Genomic DNA, 20,530 nt, shown 5'->3' with positions numbered 1-20,530 from the left:
TGTCTCCTATATCTCTTTTAAAACCTCTTTACTTTCTTGTACCACCTGTCTCAGGCAGACCTTATCTGTTAGAAGTGTATCCTTAAGGAGAAGGTGGAGAGGGGCAAACTGCCAGGCCCCTCTTTCTCTAGCAATTTTTTCAGGTTGCGTCAGGCCTCCTCCCAATTGGGCAGATTTAAACCTCCACTCGTTATGAACCAAGGACTAGCCCATTGACTGGATTTTAAAAAGCCTTCGAGAGTTTTTGTCTTTACTGCAGTTCCCTGTTCCTATAGGAGTTCCTTTAATTGAAATTCTAATTGCACCTTTCTGGGTGAATTCCCCATCTCTCTTTTTACTATTTACCCCAATACATACCAGCTGGCACAAGGCACAACCCAATCCACTTACCTCACTTTCAGATCTCAGTGGGACCTCCAATTGCCACACCAGCATAGCCTAGGACTGAGAATCTGCAAAGGGTGTCTTTATTTTTCTCTGGGGGCTGGCTTTTAGACCCTAGCACCAGATAGAAGAGGGGGAAACAGAGGAGGGCAGTTAGTCATCTGAGGTTTCAAGGAATGGTCAGGGCCTGTCCCAGGGTTCCGGAAACCAAAGGAACATTTTGCCTTAGTAAACATGTTTTTATCTGTTTATAGCTGCCTGCCCTAAGGGCAGCAGGGGGAAGTGAATTCTTAGCCAAAGTCTTAATTCCCACATAACTCTAAAAATTTTTCACTTGTTTAACAACTTGTTTCACTTGTTTACCAAGTTACATTTGTATTTTATAGGCCCCTGCGTGGACTCCTGAGGCACCTTGAGCAAGCCTACAGCTGTTGGCTGTTGTTGGTACTCTTCCCATTTTGATAACACACACCTCGTGAAAACACACACCTTGTGGGGAGGAGCTAAGCCTGTAAATTTCCACTGTACTGTAAGTCAGTATTTAAGCCCATTCTTTCCCCTCAATAAACGGCAGTCGGCATTTGGCGTTCCAACATTGCCATTGAATGAATGACCTGCTGTCTTGTCTTTATTTCTATCTCTAGGCCTTTGTCTGATTCGTGGAACAGATTGCAGCCCGGGCATTACAGTATTTCAATTTTTACACTTTTTACTCATCTTTTAGTGCATTTTCATGATTGATGGTAAACGAGGAAGGGACCAGTGCAGTGTGGTCTGTTGGTCCTGGGGGCTCTAAGTGTGCATGCTGAGCAAACTATGGGAGCAAGCCAGTAAGCAGCACCCCTCCAAGGCCTCTACATCAGCTCCTGCCTCCAGGTTCCTGCCCTGCCTGAGTTTCTGCCCTGACCCCCTATGGTGGCCATGTAGCTGGAATCCAGTGGGCACTCCTAACCCTCTGAAAATCCTGTCTGACAGGTCCCAATTTCTCTGGTCCTTTCCCCATTTCCCTGGTCTTGGGACTTCTCTTCCCAACTTATAAGACCGTGAACCTAACAGTTTCAAATGCACATCCCAGATAAAATAGTTTTCTAAACTCCTTAACTTGCCCTTCTCACTAGTCTACCTCAACAGATTTCAAATCAACTACAGGCTGCTCCAGCAACTGCAGTGCCAGCCCCAGCTGTCTTCTTGGAATCTACATCCTGGTCCAGCCTCACAGACCACACTTCCCTAGACACAGATCCCAAAGAACCTGGACATCAGCTGACCCAGTCTGAACTTCCTGTCCTTGACCAACAACCCAGATTCCTTGGTCAATGTCAACAGGGAGCAATCAGTGAAAACTATGCCCATTTACCCAACACCTAGTTACCCAATAATAAAACAAAAAGATGGGAATGAAGGGACACTAGCCCACTTGAACATGTGGCTCTGGCAGGCCTTGCCCTTCTCAATTCCTTCTACCTTGAAAAAAAAAAAAAAAAAAAAAAAAAAAAAAAAACACAACGAAAACTTTAGATTGCATTCCTAAAGTAAGCCACCAAGGTCTATTTCCTTATTTAGCCCAGCCCTCCTTCTAAAGTATTGAAGTCCAGCAATCAAAAGCCCCCTTTGGCTCACCTAATAAACATGCCTAATTAAAATTAAACACCTCATCCTAACACAGGGTTTCCCCTTGTACCTTTAGAAACTGTCATTTTCTTATGTCCCACATCTGTCTCCTCTCCATCCAGAGGCAGTCAGTCCTTTGTCCCTCTGGGACAAATACCCCTATCCCCTTTCCTTGTTCTTTTCCCCTCCTCCCTCTTCCTATACCTGCTATTTTTGTCCCTTATCCCTGCCCTTTGTCACTCTGAAGCAAATAATTCTCCTTTGTGCTGAGAACTTGGTGTTGGGGGTCCTGAGCCAGTAGTTTTTCTCTCAATGATGGAGTGTGGTGTTAAAGTTTAAATAAAGTAAATCTTTTCCTCCCCAAGTTGCTCTTGTCAGTGTTTCATCGAAGCAACAGAAAATCATCATTTCTTAAATTGTGGGTCATAAGCCAATGGGTTGGGAACTGAGTGGGGTGGGAGTCATGAAAGTTTCAACAGGAGAAAAAAAGTTCTTAATATGCAACAACCAAAAATGTAAAATTCAGTCTTTATGCTATTATAATTTGTAATTTTTAAATTTCCAGTGACTTTGTTAAAGTCAGTTGTTTCTAGGCATTTTTTCGTGTGTGTGTGTGTGTGTGTGTGTGTGTGTGTGTGTGTGTGTTTCATAGGATTATCCACATCTACAGTCTCTTACCTGTGAATTAGCTTTACTTCCATTTAATAATCTATAGGTCTTATGTATCCTTTACTGGCCTTATTGCACTATTTCTCACCTCTCAGAAAATATGGAATAGGAATGGGGAGAGGGAATATCTTTGATTCAGTTCTGACCTTGGAAGGAAAGCAGTCAATCTTTTATCATGGGGAATGGGGGACCTAGCTGGGATTTATGGGGTGAGAGAGCATCTCCCACTTATAGTTTGAGGAAATATTTCTAATAACTGGTTGTTAAAGTGAATAAAATAGCTTTTTCTCCATCTGTTAAGATTCATACCAGGTTGTTTTTATTAATAGAGTAAAGAATGTTGCTTTTCCAGTATATAAAATCTTGCATTCCTGGAATAAACACCACTGGTCTCTATTCTATGATTAGGCTTCTGCAACAGGCTTGTTTGCTGCGGAATATCCTTTAAACTGTTTGAATATATGTTTCTATGACTGGTTTAGCAAGCTGACTGGCCAATAGCTGAACAGGATAAATTAGGCAGGTTAGCCAAACTGAGAATGATGAGATGAGGAAGCGTAGTCAGGAGAAGTTTCTAGCCAAATGCAGAGGGAGCAGGAGATCGACATGCCATGCTAATAAAGATAGCACCATGTTTAACTAAGAGTTAACTTAAAATGTTAGTTAGTAATAAGCCTGAGCTATTGGCTGAACATTTACAATTAATATAAGCCTCTGTGTGGTAATTTGGAAGTGGATCCTGGGACAGAAAAACTCCACATACACTTGGTGGTTCAACAATACAAATGTATGTTCTCATATTTGTGGAGGCTTGAAGTATAAGATGCCATCAGGCTTCGTTTCTGATGCAGCCTCTTTCAAGAGCTTGTAGACAGCAACCTTCTTTGTGAATCCTCATATAGTCTTTCCTGTGTGTGTGATCCTAGGGAGGCTCACACACAGAGGTGTCTCTCTCTTCCTGGGAGGACACCATAGTTCTGTGGGTTAGGTTCTATCATGTGACTTCATTTAGCTTTAATTCCTTCTTTAAAGGCACCACTTCAAAATATAGATCTATTGGGGGTTGGGGTGAAAAGTATGACTGTGGGGAGGGGTACCATTCAGCCCAGACCAAGCATGATGTTCTATACTTACTGTATGTTGCCATATTTCATTTACTTAAAAAAAAATCTACTAAGAATTCTGAATCTGTATTTATGAGTATTATTGGTTTATGAATTTGAAATACCTTCAGTTTTGATATCAGTGCAATGTCAGTTTTATAGAATTAATTTTGAAGAGATTCTTCTATGGGGAGAGGTTTTTATAAAATTGAAATTGATTTTTCCTAAATATTTAGTATGACTCATCAGTGAATTCATATGGAACAGTAATTTTCTCCTTGAGAAAATTATAAACTATTTATTTTATTATTCAAATAGAAATAGACTATGTATGTCATGTGTTTGTCTGTTTTTGAGACAGGACTCATGATGTATAGCCCAGGTTGGCCTCAGTCAATCATCCTTGCTCTTCATCTTGCATTCCAGGATAACAGATATACTTCCACATCCAGTATCTTTTGGGGTTTTGTTACTGTATTGTGCTATTTCCTTCCCATCACTTACTTTGTGTGTAATTTACCCCAAGTTTCTTCTTTTGGTTTTTTGAGACTAAGGCAGTATCCATATTATAAGGACCATCACTCCCTGTTACAAACTGAACCTCCTATTATTAAATGTTCTCTTATCACCATTAACATTTCTTAAGCTAATGACAATTCATCTAACATTACTTTTAATTGTTCTTTATTGATATTTTATATCTAATTAAGATGTTGGCCAAAGGGAATCCCTGGAAACACCCAAGCAATTGTCAAGGCTATTGGTTCCTCTCCACATGCTAACAGTAAGTCCCTGATGCTGAAGAGAACACCCACATATCTCATTGAACATGGAAAAGTCATGCTGGTGCCTGTCTAAAGCCTCCACCCCTACTGGTCAGTGTTCATGATATTGGAAGGTACTCTGCATGCTCCCAGATGAGAAAGTTAGACACCAACACAACTAGAAATCTCTCGGTGCACAATCATGATGTCCCTGCATGACACACTGATGCAATGCAAAGGCCACTCCATAAAATGGAACCCATGCCTGACATTTTGACTGGCCAAGACCTGAGACCTAGGGGAAAATCAAATACTATCATTCTGCTGAAGGGATATAGCAATAAAATGACTTCTAATGATATTCTGCTATACCCATAGATCAGTGTCTTGCTCGGCCATCATCAGAGAAGCTTCTTCCTGAAGGAGATCAGAACTAATACAGACACCCACAATTGAACAAATTCAGGGAGTGAGAGACCTTGGAATACTCAGTCCTAAATGGGATGTCTTCATCAAACTCCTCCTATTGGGGCTCATGAAGCTATATGGAAGAAAAGGGGGAAAGACTGAGCCAGAAGGAATGGTTGATACCAAGGAAACAGTGTATTCCAGACACAATAGGACTGACATATATATGAACTCACAAAGACTATAGCAGCATGGGCAGGACCTGCACAAGTCCAAGCCAAATGGGGTTCTAGCACTAAGAGAGGAAATAAACATAAACCTCCATCCCTAACCAAGAAGCTATCTCCAATTAACTATTGCTCACAAATGAAAACTTAGTTTTCTCCATCAGAGTCTCACTGGGTATACATACCGCACTTAAGGGCAGGCTCCACACCTAGAAGTAGATGCCAACACAAAACAACAGTATTTGGAGATGTTTTGTCTCACAATGCTTTGTTTGGGCATTTTTTTTTTAAATATACTGGTTTTTTGCTAATGTGTGTTTTATGGATTGTGTGTGTGTGTGTTTCTCATTGCCTTTTTTGTTTGTTTGCTTTGTTTTATTCTGGCTTATTTGTTTATTTGCCTGATGGTTGGCATGGAGGGTAAGTAAGATCTTGGAGGAGAGAAATGGGGGGAAGTATGATCTGAATATATCATATGAAAAAATATTTTCAATAAAATATACGGTTTTATAGTGAATATTGGTTTTTCCTTTTTGAGAGATGAGGTTTAGAGTGGGAATACAGATTGAAGCTGGCATTTTAAATCCAGTGTATCCAAATTAAATCACCACTATCCCAATTGCATATCCCCAAATAGGACTGTTCAATAATGCACGTTTCAATTCAAAGGCTTTCATCTGGATAATTTGGGCCATGAACTTAGTGTGAATGCCATGCTTCTCAATATTTCAATACTGATACTCCAGGTGCATAAATATATCACTAAAGCACCTGCCTGCCTATTGGGAAAGCACACAGCATATGCTTCAAACCAGGAATAATACTTATACCCTGTAATATTGATAACATCATTTTTACTGCCATTGCACTCCATCTAAGATTTTTATCCTATTTAAAAATAATAAATTCACCCCCAACGGTTAGTTGTTAAAAATGTGAAAGATATTACACATAGGCACATTTCCAAAAGGAAGAAACAGATGTTTCACTTAAAGAATTTCCAGCTGTTGGAAAGCACATTGGCGCTCCAGAGTAAAGAGTCTTGTCATGGCTTTAAAGTCGCTCACTATAAAGCCCTGAATAGGTCGCAGAGTTTCTGTTTCATACACTGTAAAATGAAGGTGTTATTCTAGAAATTTCTTTCCCCTCAGATTTTATGTGCTTAAGGACAAACTTTTAAAAGTGAAATGAGTGATAACACATGAGATCAAGACACATAAATGAACTTCAACCCAGACAAATTCCTTTCTGGGAAAGATGAAAATGCTTGTCTTGTTTGTCTTGATGCTTTGTTTAGTTTTGTTTTGTTTTGACGCCGGCATCACTCAGCAGAACAGAGCTGCTTTCTCAAGACCTGTGCAGCCAATCTGAAACCTGAGCAGAAAGCAGCAGGGTTGAAGGTACCACTGTCACCCTGGGGCTGGAACCTGAGCTGAAGTTTCTGAGTCATCAATCCACTTTCAGTTCCCAACTTTTAAATGTGCTGCTCCTTCCCGGTGGGTAACTGCCCAACATTACTAAACACAAATCACGTCTGAAAAAGAATCTCTTCAATTTCCCAACAATCGGGGTCAACACAATCTGAACTTCTGTTAGAAGTTACTAAGCATTCTGGGGGGAATGTAGAACCCACGCTGAAAATAAAATAAAATAAAATAAAATAAAGCAAAAGCAGACTTTAAACTAGGAGTGTCAGAGGCTAGGCAGAGGTAAGGGGCAATTCCCCACAGACACCTTCGTTTTGGATTTAGAGCTCCAAGAACTGACTAGTTATAATTCTAGTGGGTCCCATGATGGTCAGTCAGTTCTTCCCACACTTGCTTATTTTCATTCATGTTGTATCAACTAGCCTCCTTAATTATTGTAGTGATAAAATCATGAAAATGTCTCTTTCATTCAGTCTTAGTTAGAGTTACTATTGCTGCAATGAAACACCATGACCAAAGCAAGTTTGGGAGGAAAGACTTTATTTGGCTTATTCTTCTGCATCACTGTTCATCACTGAAGGAAGTCAGGACAGGAATTCAAACAGGGCAGGATCCTGGAGGCAGGAGCTGATGCAGAGGCCTTGGAGGGGAGCTGCTTACTGGCTTGTTTCCCATGACTTGTTCAACCTTATTTCTTATAGAACCCAGGTATGGCACCACCCATCATGGACTGGGCCCTCCCCCAGATCACTAAATGAGAAAATGCCTTACTGATGGATCTCATGGAGGCATTTTTTCAACTGAAGCTCCTTCCTCTCTGATGACTCTGGCTTGTGTCAAGTTGATACACAAAATGAGCCTGTACACATTCTAAGAGACTAAATGTTTTGCTGAACCTCAGAGATGACTTAATAATACACCTTGAAATCATTTAAGACAACTATAGTACTGTGTAAAGAACCTGTTTGTTTAACCTGCCTTTAAGAGAACAATATAACAATCAACTTTACTTGCCTTTTATTTCCCATGTCATAATCTTATTTTTAATTTTAAGACCTAAGTTAATGCATAGCCTTAATATTATGTATTTTTCCATACTCCTGACCAAAGAGCAATGCATGTATATTTATATGTGTGGTTTTATAATAAACAAGTCAAAGGTGAGCTTCTTTAATAGTTAGTCACCATAGATGCTGAAAACAACATACAGATTTGCTTGATAAACAATGTTTACAGCACTGTTTGTTATCTGGGTCAGTCAGGGCCAACTGGATCCACTGAATTAATCCTTTGTAAAACTCAAAGATTTCTGTAAAGTCCCTCATTCCTTTGCCATGTATTACTTTCTGTACTGTTAATAAAAAAGAGCAAAAGGTCGTTTGTTAGACAGACACAGGGACAGACAGACAAGGCAATACAGCATACACACACACACACACACACACACAGAGAGAGAGAGAGAGAGAGAGAGAGAGAGAGAGAGAGAGAGAGAGAGAGAGAGAGATGCAGATTCAAACAGCAGACAGATTACAGACAGGCCAGAAACCATAAGCTACAGAGAGATGGAAGACACAGGGAAGTGGGGAATGAAAATTGCAGCTCATTCTTGGTCAAACTACTTCTGACTTCTTTAATGTGGCATTCACACATTTACCACTGCATTTACCACTAATGTATATAAATGATACAAATTACAAGATATTAATCTCCTCCTGTTCTACATTAAGGAAGCTGCATTCACAGATCTTCCAATAGGCTCTCACGCCCTCTGCATCTAATACTTCAGGCAGCTTCTCAGGACCGCACAAGATGCTGCATGACAGTATCAGAAACCAGTTAGAGGCAAAATTACTTAATATTCATCTGGTGTGTCTCCATCACCATGACTTCATCAACTGTAGAGTATAATTATATTCTGACCTGGGAATTTTCTTCCCAAGACTTAATTTCCTAATCTGCAAAATAAGAATAATCCTTTCACACCAGAGTTGTTTATTTTTTAACAGAAGCAGATAGTATTATAATATGAGACAATTTAGGTGTTAAATAAGTGATATTCCTCACTCTATCTAACCACTCTGGGTCATAGCATGAGTTAAAAACAATATAGGCCAGGGGTGTCAATCACTGGCTACAATACTCAGTCAGCTTTGGCATTCTATAGTGTAACACTGAGTACATTTAGAAATAATGCATCATATACCCCAAAGTAGAAGAGATGAATTAGGACGTGCTTACCAGGAAGAAATGATGGCATTTATAATGATAGCTATGCTAATTACACTTGATAAATGACCAATGTACAACAAAAATCAAAATATCACATTATGCCTCATAAATATGTACAAATACTATGTCAATATTTTTTAAAACAACATATGCATAGACAAATTAGACAAAGGTTTTTAATAAAAATGTATCTGCCCACTAATGTTTCAAATTCAAGAATTTTAATTTAGGGGCTGGAGAGATGACTCTGTGGTTTAGAAAAATTTGTTTCACCTACATAGTAGCTTACAACAATCTGTAACTCCAATTACAGAGGATCCAACACCCTCTTCTGCCTCTGATGGGACTAATTACACACGAGATGTACATACATGCATGCAGACAAAACACACATATGCAATAAAATAAACATTTAAAAATACTAATTTCATTTCAAAATATTTATGATTATTATTCTAATTTAAATATGACTAGATTTTCCTTGGTTTCAGCCATAAAAAGATAATTGACAAATGTTTGGGAACATATACCATACAATACTGTAAGTTTATAAATTTCATATCCTATTCCTTGATTTTTCTTAAAAAAAAAAAAAAGTAAAATATTTTTCTATTGCAAATAGAACTCAAAATATAGGGAGCTGATAAAACAGTGAAAAGACTGTTCCTTTAGAACTTTTAACTTAACTTTCTATGAAAACCTCCAGTCTCATAAGTGCTTATGGTTTTCCAGAGCAAATTCTGTATCAGTAGTTTCTATTATTGCCCGTTCTAGACTACTGTGTGTATGTGTGTGATTTTTTTTTAAACAACACAGGGATTAGTCTTTTTTTCGGTGCATGCTTCCAGTGGATTTAGTCAAACTGTTGCTTCCTTCCAGATTATCAAGCCAAGCCTTCAGGAGAACTCACCAGATATGTGACCCTTGGGTGACCTCCTGCATCCCCCGTGGAAGTCTGATTCAGGCAGGGTGATCTATTACAATGATGCCTGAAGACTGCCAATTAGTTTTTCTGTCACCCTAATCAGATACCAGCATATTTAATTCCTATAACAGAATCTTAAGACAGTGTGTTGATCTGTTTACTAAGATTCAAATGTATTTCCTAGCTCAGAAATGTAATATGGAGGCAAATATCTACCATTTCATACTCTGTTTGGTTCATTTTAATCTTCTCTATTAGTGTCTTAGGAATTTTTCTTCATTGCTAGCCCAAAAGCATTATATGAAATATAGCAAGCAAACTGTATGTCCAACTGATTCACAATTAGTAAAATGAGAAAAATCTAGGAATCTCAGCTATTTTAAAAAGTATCACAGCAAATCAAATATGTTGAGTACAAAGAGATTAAAGAAAAAAAGAGGAGAAAGATGTCAGTCTGAGGAGACAAATAATAATCAAGTAGAAAATATAGTTTTCTATTGAGGCATTCTAAAGGAGAATAGGGGAGCTTATGTGATAGTTACAATGTGCTAACATTGTAATTAACATTGGGCTGTAAATGTCCTGAGCGGAGGTGGGTGTAGTTCACTAGTTCACTAGCATAGGCCTAGGCTATGGGTCATAGACTCTATCCCTTGCACACCCACTTCTCCCCCCAAAAAGGATTCTGTACATTGAAAGTGAGCTGGTTGAGAGTTTATAGAACACATCTCCTGTAGCCACATCTTGCCTGTGAACCTGTAACAGTGGCCACACCCTTTGGGCATAGTTACAGGTGTAGATGTGACCCGTTTAAGGTAGAGGAACAAGGGACAAGGGAGTAACTTAGTAGGGGAGCATGTGCTTAGCGCTCACAAGGCTCTGAGTTCAATTCTAGACATGGGAAAGGAGGAGGAGGAGAAAATGTTAACAATGGGTCTCTTTCTCCCTCCCTCCATCTCTCCTCCCTTTTTTCCTTTCTTTCTATCTTTTGCTAATCAATAGAGTTACAGGCTTTTCATTTTATTTTATGAGACTATGTATGATTCTTTGTTTGCTGATTTGTGTTTTACAATATTTTTATGATAATACAAAATGCAAATAACAGAATTATTCCAAAACTTGCCCAGGCTTGAAGTTCCATATAAAAGTCACTCTGAGGTAATGTTCTATAATTTCCTGCCTGTAATTTCTACTCAAATTAGAACGAGGGGCTGTTTCCTTTGAATTCTCATAGTATGTTGGTTAATCTAATACGAGCACTTATTTGATCAATGTCATATTCTTTCTAAAATAAATCACAGGACTGCTAGTTGATTTACAGCAGGACTTATTGAGGAGAGAAACATAACCCTGGCCTCTATTTTGACTCATGATTTGATGAGCTACATTTAGCTGACAGAGCCAAGGGCCTGGATCTGCTGCAACCTTTTATACAGTTGGATTTCAACTCTAAAATCTGTGTAGATTCTTGTCATCAAACATGGTGGTGGTGGGTTCCTATTCTGTTTTCTTTCTTGCCTTCATAGCATATGCTTATTGCTAATTATTTTTATATCAAAAGACAGAACAGTTCCTTCCTTTTTAAAGTATATTTAAAATTTTAATTCTGACAGCTTCATACATGTATATAATGCATTTTGATCAGATCATACATACCCTCTGATCCCCTCCACCTCCTTCTGAACCCTCTTCTTCCCAGCAGCACCCCCCTCCTTTTAATCTCTTTCATGTATGTATGTTTAGAACCCATTGAGTTTAATTAGGGTTTACACAAGCATGGGAGGGGAGTTATGTATTGAAGCACCAGCAATTAAATAGTGGCTCCATCACTGAAGAAAATGACTCTGCCTTCTCAAGTAACTGCCGATAGTTTCTCAGGGAAGATGGGATGAATGAGCCCATTCTCCTCCACCCATGATGCAATGGTAAAGGGTCCAGTTCATACGATTTCATGAGTTTAAGGGCACATAATGCCTAGGAGACTGAAGGCATGGAGTTATGAGTTCAACTAACCAAGATGAAAGATAAAAAGGTGTTTATTGGGGATGAACTTACACAGATAACAGTAACTGTCACAGCATTCTTGTTCCAAGGATACAGACCGTGCCTCCCCAATGCTCTCAGCCACACAAGGGGTTCCCCATCAACTGGAATTCCATCTGCCTTGCAGACAAACCCTGCACTTCATGATCGGCTTTCTTGGTTCACTAACTGTCTGCTTCTTGACCTTAAACACCATCACCTGCCACCTTCACATGTATATGCCCGTTGCTCTCAGTCTTGGCTCCTTCCTTGTGTTAAGACACGATGTTACAGAGGAGATGAGGAGGGGAGCTCACTCCTTAAGACACAGGATGTTTACAGGATGGTGAAATAACAGGCTGTTCTAAGGCAAGCTCTGGAACTAGACAAATCAACCACTTCAGAAAGCCCCTAAAACAGAGCAGATTCAATAGACCCCTCCCTTCCCCAAAATGCAGAAGACAAGGACTGCTGAGAGACTTTCAGAAGAGCTGAGCTGCCTGGAAGAAGCTCAGGCCGAAGAAGCAAACTGCCTGGAAAGAAGCCTTTCTATCCCATTGAGGTGCTCACAGGTTGCTCAGTGCAGTTCAGATTTCCGGGTGTCATGATCTGCCACCTAGGTTGAGGTGGACTCTGGTGATACAGCTGTCATTTCCACTCCTGTACGTAACCCTTCCCTCGGGTAATTAACCTAATGAAATGAACTATTTTTCATGTTGGACCTTGGTGGTATAGTGACTTTGGTCTGATCAGCTCTCTATCTGCAGTGAGTAGTCATTTGTTTACATCTCCCCAGGAACAGTGTCACACAACAAGGTACAGGTTGCTGGATGCTTCTGGTATAAGCAGTGTCTTAACTGAAAGTACAAAGTAAGCTAACTGCACAGTAAACAAGGTAAAGAAAAGGATAAGGCAGGAAGGACTTGTAGGGGAGGATACTGACACTGGAAAACCTAGCAAACATTTACAACACAAGTGAATTAGGCAAGGACTAAGTTCTACCAGGCAGGGACAGCTGTCTTTGAAAAGGCAATGGTAACTAACTGTGGATCCTCCCCACAAACTGCACCTATCTGTAAGTCTGTGACTCCCTAAAACCTAGCCACAGACCACCAATAATTCTAATTAAATAAGGAAAAAATTCCAAGTTGAATATTTCAGTCTATGACAATCACTTTATCCCAACCACAAAGTCTGCTGTGGCTTGACTGTGAGAGGTGGGCCTCAGAGGACATTAGGCTGTGATATCTTCTTCATGAGGAGGATTGATATCCTTATGAGGGAAGTGTCACACAGCTGTATGATTAGCCAGATCCTCTGTCTTCCACTACATGAGGGCACATGAAGCATCTCAACACACATCAAATGCTAGCACCTTGATATTGGACTCTCCCGACTTCAGCTCTGTAACACATGACCTTGTATTCTTAATGAGTTACCCACTCTTAGCTATTATGTATAGAACAGTAACATGAACAGGCTGAGACAATGTTGTACATGTTAGTTAGCATACCTGTGATTAAATGTCCCCAAGTTAGCCTAGTAAACAGTCAACCTGGAAACCTCTTATTTGAAGTTTGTTATCAGTATTTTTATAAACTTTACAAGATAATCAGAAGGAAGACTATTTAGATACTGGTAATTGATTTAAAAAAAAAAAAAGAAAGGAAGAAAGAAAGGAAGAAAGAAAGGAAGGAAGGAAGGAAGGAAGGAAGGAAAAAAGAAGTCAGCAAACATCACATCCAAACAGTCTAAGCTATTGTCTGTCTGGCTTCTATACAATTTTATCATTAAGCATCTTTCATCTAAATAATTCAGTAAGGATTATTAATGGTCCTTGATTCTCTACCAAATACCTCTTTACTATTCTGTACAATAGAATCCAGAAATCGTTAAGGATAATTCAGCCTGTGTGGTTTTGCTGGATCAGATATGTCTCTGAGAAGGAGATGGGAAAGGAAGGGGGCGGGTCTTAGTTACATCTAAATATGAACAGCTCTGTATGCACTGAGTGCATAAAACCACACTTTGTAAGAGTGCAATGCAGGAAACTCACCTAGGATCTGTTCCATTTCTAAGAACATTTTCTGACCCCTATGGTAGGAAAGGCCACAAAAACCATTCCAAAAGCACCGGTTTTAAACCTGCTCTGAAGAAGTCCCTCTGCTTGGATTATTTTCCCTGTTGCCACTCATCAGAAGATAGGGTTACCAACACATCCACCCTGATTCCAAGCCAAGAGCAAGCAGCATTGTGGAATCTGGGCAGCAGGGTGGAAGGGTAGCCAGGGCATCAGCAGATGGAAACATGAGGGGACTGCTGGGCAGCAGCTGGAGGAAGTTTGGCCATGCTGGCAGGGGGACATATGAATGGCTAACCAGCGAACCAAGCCTGCAACTTCTGGAGCCCCAGCTGCAGGTCTGTATCTCTGGATTCAGTCATTTCTTCCCCTAGAGTATGTTACTTAGCTCTTTAATCCAACAGTACCTCTGTTTTCAGGTTTTAAAACTTAGTGGCTACGCTGAATAGTGAATTGGTATAATAAAAGTATGAGCTCTGATTAGTCATCTGTAGGAAATAACGTGAGGGTTGGGGGGGGCGGTTGGCAATCGCAAATGTAGATAGGAATATTTGTTCTATCAATTATAGATCAAAGAACACCTGAGGCTGGGAAACAAGACTTTTAAAATGTGTTTTTAGCTGTGTTCTGTGCTCAGTGTGCAATGTCCACATGTTATATACAATCCTAAGAGGTTGAGGCTGTTTGTTGTGCCTGGCTGTATTGTGAGCACTGCACTGTGTCTGCCAGTTCACAGAAACATAGCATCTTCAGGAAAGACGGCAGGGGATTAAGGAAGTTTTCTCATTCACTGCTTTAAGCTGTCTGGCAAATCACCAAAGGAGTATCAATCTGAGCATCATTAAAGTAAAAAAAAAAAATGTATAGAAATCTATAAACAAAGATACTGTAATCACAGGATAAATGAATGGCATGCTGACCACACATGAGAGGGAAATAAACTTATTTTCTCATTTTCTAGAAAACTGGGAGAGACGGGTGTTTAAAATCTCCTAAACCTGTGTTATAGAAAATACATCCTAGTTTAGAAAAATAGGTCCTCTACATGTTGTACGTTAAACTCAGTATTTTTCTAAAAAGTCCCTTGAGTAAACACAAACATCAGAAAACTATCAGAAGTTAAGAAACAACTTGGAGTATAGGAAAGGATTTAGAGTCTTTGAGCAGGAATAATGACTTTTCTATATTAAGAACACATACCAATTTTAACCATCATAGCATGAATAATCCAATAAGGAAATTAAGAATACTATAATGCATTGCATATATCTCTGAAATTTTCTTAACTGGAAAAATAGAGCACTCTGTCTCAGGAGGTTGTAGTACTCTGCATGCTAAACAATAAAACAAAACAAAAACATTTCTAATACTATTTACTATTGGGACAAAAGTACTAAACCAGTGATAACACTGATTTCATTTAGGACTGCATTATTTTTCCTTTCCCAATGTTTTTGCAACTAATATTGATAATGCCAAGTGTGGCATCATTGTAAACAATAGCATCTATTGCCTAATACCTTTTAAATAGAATGTTAAGTACCTTTGTATCAAGTACATATTAAATTCACAGGTTTAATAGAGAATTTAAAATTTGATGAACATAATAGACCAGAAATCATTATCATGTTATTGATATAGAAAAATTTAAAAAACACATTGAAAAATAATGATCTGTGTTTTAGGGGTGATTATTATTTTAAAGGGGATGTTATCTTTAACATATTAATAACTAAACTAGAAAGAGAAAAGGAATTATAGTTAAATTTCTTTTGTAGTCAAATTTGATTTGCTATTTCAGTGGATTCCTTTATAGCTTTGTGAATTCTAATGCTTTTACAAAGCCCCATATTATGTCACAATAAGTACATTATTCTAATACTAACTAGATTATATGTGAGAAAACAAAAGAAATCTCTAATTTAAAAAATCAATCACACACAAAATACATTACTAATTTTCCTGAATATATACATATATACATAAAATATGAATTTAGTAATGCTAGGTTTTATTACTGTGAAGTAATTTCTAGGTTTCTCCTGGTTGTCATCAGTAGTAATTTTTTTTTTTTTTCTGAGACAGGGTTTCTCTGTGTAACAGCCCTGGCTGCGCTGGAACTTGCTCTGTAGACCAGGCTGGCCTTGAACTCACAGAGATCCACCTACCTCTACCTCCCAAGTGCTGGGATCAAAAGTGTGTGCCACCACCATCAAGATGTCTTTAGTATTTTACTGTAAGTTTTAGTGACTTGAAACATGAAGATAAAGTCTCACCATTCCCTGAGATCTTTACATAAATTAATTCACTTCATTCCCTTGCTAATCCTCAAAATCAGACACCATTATTTCCATTACCAGAGATGTGAAGTGTTGTTTATTGTTACATAGGAGAGGGATTTTAAAACAAGTTGTCAAACCCAAAGGTTACAGTTGCTCTGCTTCTTAAGAAGGCCTTTGTTTTTGAGGCTGCTTGAGCTGAAGGATCTCAAGTCACACATTACCAAGAATAAAAATCTGGCAGTGTAAGCAGAGATTCAACCATCTAGTTTTGAGCCAGAAAAGAACACATATTGTAAAGTTTTTAGAGACTAAGAAGAGATTATCCATACAAAGAAAGATGTGCCAGTTGTCCTGCCCATCAAAATCAGACAGAACTCCAAAAGTGAAAGCAAGAAGGGAGAGCATTGATTCTCACAGTAGCGTCTATGCTTACTCTTCCTATGCAATGAGCTTGCTATTTCAATTTGCTTTTTGTTTTTCTTCCTTCCTTTCTGTCTTAAGATGTGTTTATTTATTATGTATGCAATGTTCCATCTGCTTGGTTTTCCTCAGAAGATGGCATCAGATCTCATTACAGATGGTTGTGAGCCACCATGACCTCTGGAAGAGCAATCAGTGCTCTTAACCTCTGAGCCATCTCTTCAGCCTTCCCCCCACCCCATTTTAAACATAGTTTTCACCTTTAAAGTATTTCTTTCCCATGGTCACAGGTATTTGCATTTTTACTTTATGCTTTATTCATATAATACAGAAACTTTGAAATATATCCTTAGTAGATTACCTTAAAATAATATATGTGCAATTACAGCAGTATTTTTAGGTTGCATTTCAACTCTGCTATTGAAGCATTAATCCATGACATTACTTACTCCATCAGAAACCATTATTATTTTTGTGTGCTAACACTACAAAATTACAATCTTTTAGGTTGTATGGGAATTTTCCTGTAATTTGTTTGTTTGTTTTGACTTATGTACCCCAGGCTGATCCCAGACTTTCTGTGTAGCCAAGGCTAGACCCATGCTCCCCCTACTTTCTCCCCTTTCCCCTCCAGCACTGCTGGGATTAAAGGTTTGAGTCACCGTATTGGATTATGTGCAATTCTTTTTTACTTAAAAATTCATAAACTTTCAGGTCACAGGTAGTGGTATATACCCAGGAGTCAAAGACAATCTCTGCTAGTTCAAAGCCAGCTAGGGTTACATAGCAAGACTGTCCCAACATCTCCTACAAAAGTAAAATTAAATATATTCAATTCTGCTTGTCATGCCAATATTACATAATCAAGCTTAATTATAACTCTAACTGAAGCTATGAAATCCGAACTCATCAATTATTTACATGTGGTATGAACTTATAACCATATGAGATTTTGTTCCAGAATTAAAGACGAATATTATTTGTGTCTTATGTGCCAATAAAACACTGTTGGCCTAATTCTAAACAAAGTAAGTAGATAGATGATATGGGTTCCCAGTGAAAACAATAATAGGTGCACTTAGCAAAATGAAGGTATTAAAGCATTCTAACCTCCATGTCATGTGTACATGGACATTCCAAAAGCATACTTCGGCATGAGCTTCACTTTATTTCACCTGGGGTCCCTAGGCTAAAGTGGCAAGGCTCACCTGCCCTTTTCCTCTAACTCATCTCCTTGCTAACTCCAGGGCAGCCAGCAGGTGAGCTCCACTCAGGCAGATGTGAAACCTTTCCTGTGCATCCTACTTCCGGCCACCATCGTGCTTTTCCTGGCCTTCCTGCTGCTCTTTCTGTACCGACGCTGCCAAGCTGCACAGGCCCAAGGCCAGGTGTTCAGCATCGACCTCCCAGAGTCCCCTGCAGGAGAGGTGACCGACTTCTTGCCCAGCTTGCCTTGGGGCAGCGAGCAAGCTGTCCCCTATTCCCCACTGCCCGTCTTTGGGACCCTGCACCTGACCTGCCTGCCACCCTCCTACGAAGAAGCCATGGGGAATCTTCCTGGAAAAGACGTCCTGGACATGGTGTCTCAAAATGGAGAAGGACCCTGACTGGAGGAGGAAACCTAAAGCATGTTTTCTACCGTCAGAGATGGTGCAGGGAAAGAGGGAGGCCACCCAGACCCAAGAAGCTGAGACTCCCTGCTGTGCTACACTTAGGGTGCTTTCTAAGTACCAGATAACCATGCTTTCCATTTCCTTAGGGAAGAGCCCTGCCCAGGTCCTTAGACATACCCGTACTCCCCTCCATCAGTAACATCCCTTAGAGAAGTGGAAAAGTTCGGTGTTGACAATGACTAGGCCAATTCCTATGCTAACTAGGAATTGGTTCTGAACAGCCAGGAAAAAAAGGCCAGAGCAGCTAAAGGCCACTGGTTTTGCCTCCAGTTAAAATCTGGGTTCCTAAATCAGTTTTGCAGGGTTCTCCTAGCTTTACTTCTCTGACCATTTCAAGAAACAAAGAGAGTTCTAGAAAAAAATAGAGAACATTCCTAGTACTCTAGGGTAAATTATACTGTATATAGTCATGGTCTATGTTTCAATATAAATGAAAATACAGGTTTGCAAATAATTTAGCTAAAAATAACTCTTTCTAGTATTATTTCCTTTTTGTATGGCTCTCATATCTGTCCTCTGGTTTGTTTTATGGAGTGAGGACAAAATTTGTCTGCACTACCAACTGTTTAGCTCCCCATGGCCAAGGTCATCCATGACAACTTTGGCATTGTGGAAGGACTCATGACCACAGTCCACACCATCACTGCCACCCAGAAGTCTGTGGATGGCCCCTCCGGGAAGCTGTGGCGTGATGGACGTGGGGCTGCCAAGAGCATCATCTCTGCATCCACTGAAGCTGCCAAGGCTGTGGGCAAGGTCATCCAGAGCTGAACAGGAAGCTCAATGTCATGGCCTTCCATGTTCCTACCCATCCATTGTGGACCTGACATGTTGCCTGGAGGTGGTGAAGCAGGCATCCGAGGGCCCACTGACGGGCATCCTGGGCTACACCGAGGACCAGGTTGTCTCCTGCGACTTCAACAGTGACTCCCACTCTTCCATCTTTGACACTGGGGCTGGCATCACTCTCAATGACAACTTCGTAAAGCTCATTTTCTGGTATGACAATGAATTCGGCTATAGCAACAGGGTGGAAGCTACACGGCTTCCAAAGAATAAGAGCCCATCATAGACCATCCACCCCCAGCAAGGACATGAGCAAGAGAGAGGCCTTGGCTGCTGAGCAGTCCCTATCCAACAACCCCTGACACTAATCTCCCTCACAGTTTCCATCCCAGACCCCCAGAATGAAGGGGCTTAGGGAGCCCTGCTCTCTTGAGTACCATCAATAAAGTTCACTGCACCTGTTTAAAAAACAAAAAAAAAGTTGGGTTCGCATGGTTAAATGGAATATAGACTGCCTCTAACAGAAATCTCATAAACCAGCCCAACCCTGGCTTTACAGACATCACTGTAATAGAACTGAAGCCTGGTCTCTATGTCCTGAGAAGCAATGCCTTAATAGCAGTAGATGTTTTCCCAAACATCATTCAGGTGGGACTCAACTCATGCTCCTCATGGTTTGGGGCTCTCACTGTAGGCCAGTTTGGGGTTAATAACAATCTCCCTGGATTGTACAGGGAAGTACTTGGGAGGTAGATCACAATAGCCATGGAAATAACAAAGTAGATACTGGAAGGTGTGTGTGTGTGTGTGTGTGTGTGTGTGTGTGTGTGTGTGTGTGTGTGTGTGTGTGAATTCTTAAAATCTTACTAATATACTTCATTAAAAGCAACTTTTGTTGTTTTTACAATATAAATTAGACAATGCTTTGATGAGCCCAGGTGATATGATCAAAACAGTGTAGCTTTTATTTTTATTTTTTTTTTGATACTGTTATGCCATAGTTGCAATGTTGTAGATTTTAGAAAAGCAACAAAGTAAGCAAAAATAGGGTACTTTTCTCTTAAAATGGAATCCTGTAGGAATAATGGTTTTACCTCTGAAAACTAAAGCAAATATAACCCACAAAGGTGGGAAATTCAATAGAATTTCTTCTAGGGCAATTTCTTGAATAAAAATTCTCTAAGGGTCTTTGAAGGAAATAAACAATGTGGTAAGGCTCCAAGCACACAGCCTTCTTCAGAGTTTCCTGACCTAAGAATCTAGCGGTGTGGGAGGCAGCTGTCTCTTTGCCCTTTCCCTTCCTGTTTCCTTTTTGCCCTCAGAACTCTGATTTGGTTCTAGGATCTTGAAACCACTCCAAACACAGAGAAGAGTAGCATCATAATAACATGGTTTCAGTTCCTTCACCACAGACTGACTGGGCTTAGGACTTAAGGGGAGATCTGTAAAGGAGCGGAGCTGTTCCTTTCAGTTTGCCTTACCATTAAAAACAAACACATGGGACTGAAGAGATGGCTCAG

At 39.7% G+C, this 20,530-nt stretch overlaps 1 protein-coding gene across 1 annotated transcript; it reads left to right on the top strand.

Annotated features, from left to right (window-relative positions):
* The first annotated feature begins 14,076 nt into the window (after positions 1 to 14,076).
* Positions 14,077 to 18,158, top strand: Smim28 (small integral membrane protein 28). Its single transcript, XM_051175301.1, has 2 exons — positions 14,077 to 14,187; positions 17,799 to 18,158. The coding sequence occupies exons 1-2, from the start codon at positions 14,077 to 14,079 to the stop codon at positions 18,156 to 18,158; spliced, it is 471 nt and encodes a 156-aa protein (XP_051031258.1).
* The last annotated feature ends 2,372 nt before the right edge of the window (positions 18,159 to 20,530 follow it).

Source organism: Phodopus roborovskii, unplaced genomic scaffold, assembly GCF_943737965.1.
Source record: "Phodopus roborovskii unplaced genomic scaffold, PHOROB, whole genome shotgun sequence".
Lineage (NCBI taxonomy): Eukaryota > Metazoa > Chordata > Mammalia > Rodentia > Cricetidae > Phodopus > Phodopus roborovskii.
Note: the sequence above shows the minus strand (reverse complement) of the source record. Positions and strands in the feature narration are given on the sequence as shown.

What these genes read in the sequence shown, in the direction of transcription:
- Smim28 (XM_051175301.1), top strand. Translation starts at nt 14,077, where the DNA reads ATGAGGGGACTGCTGGGCAGCAGCTGGAGGAAGTTTGGCCATGCTGGC. An exon ending in TTCTGGAGCCCCAGCTGCAG is followed by an intron (nt 14,188 to 17,798) that starts GTCTGTATCTCT and finishes TGCTAACTCCAG; the next exon opens with GGCAGCCAGCAGGTGAGCTC.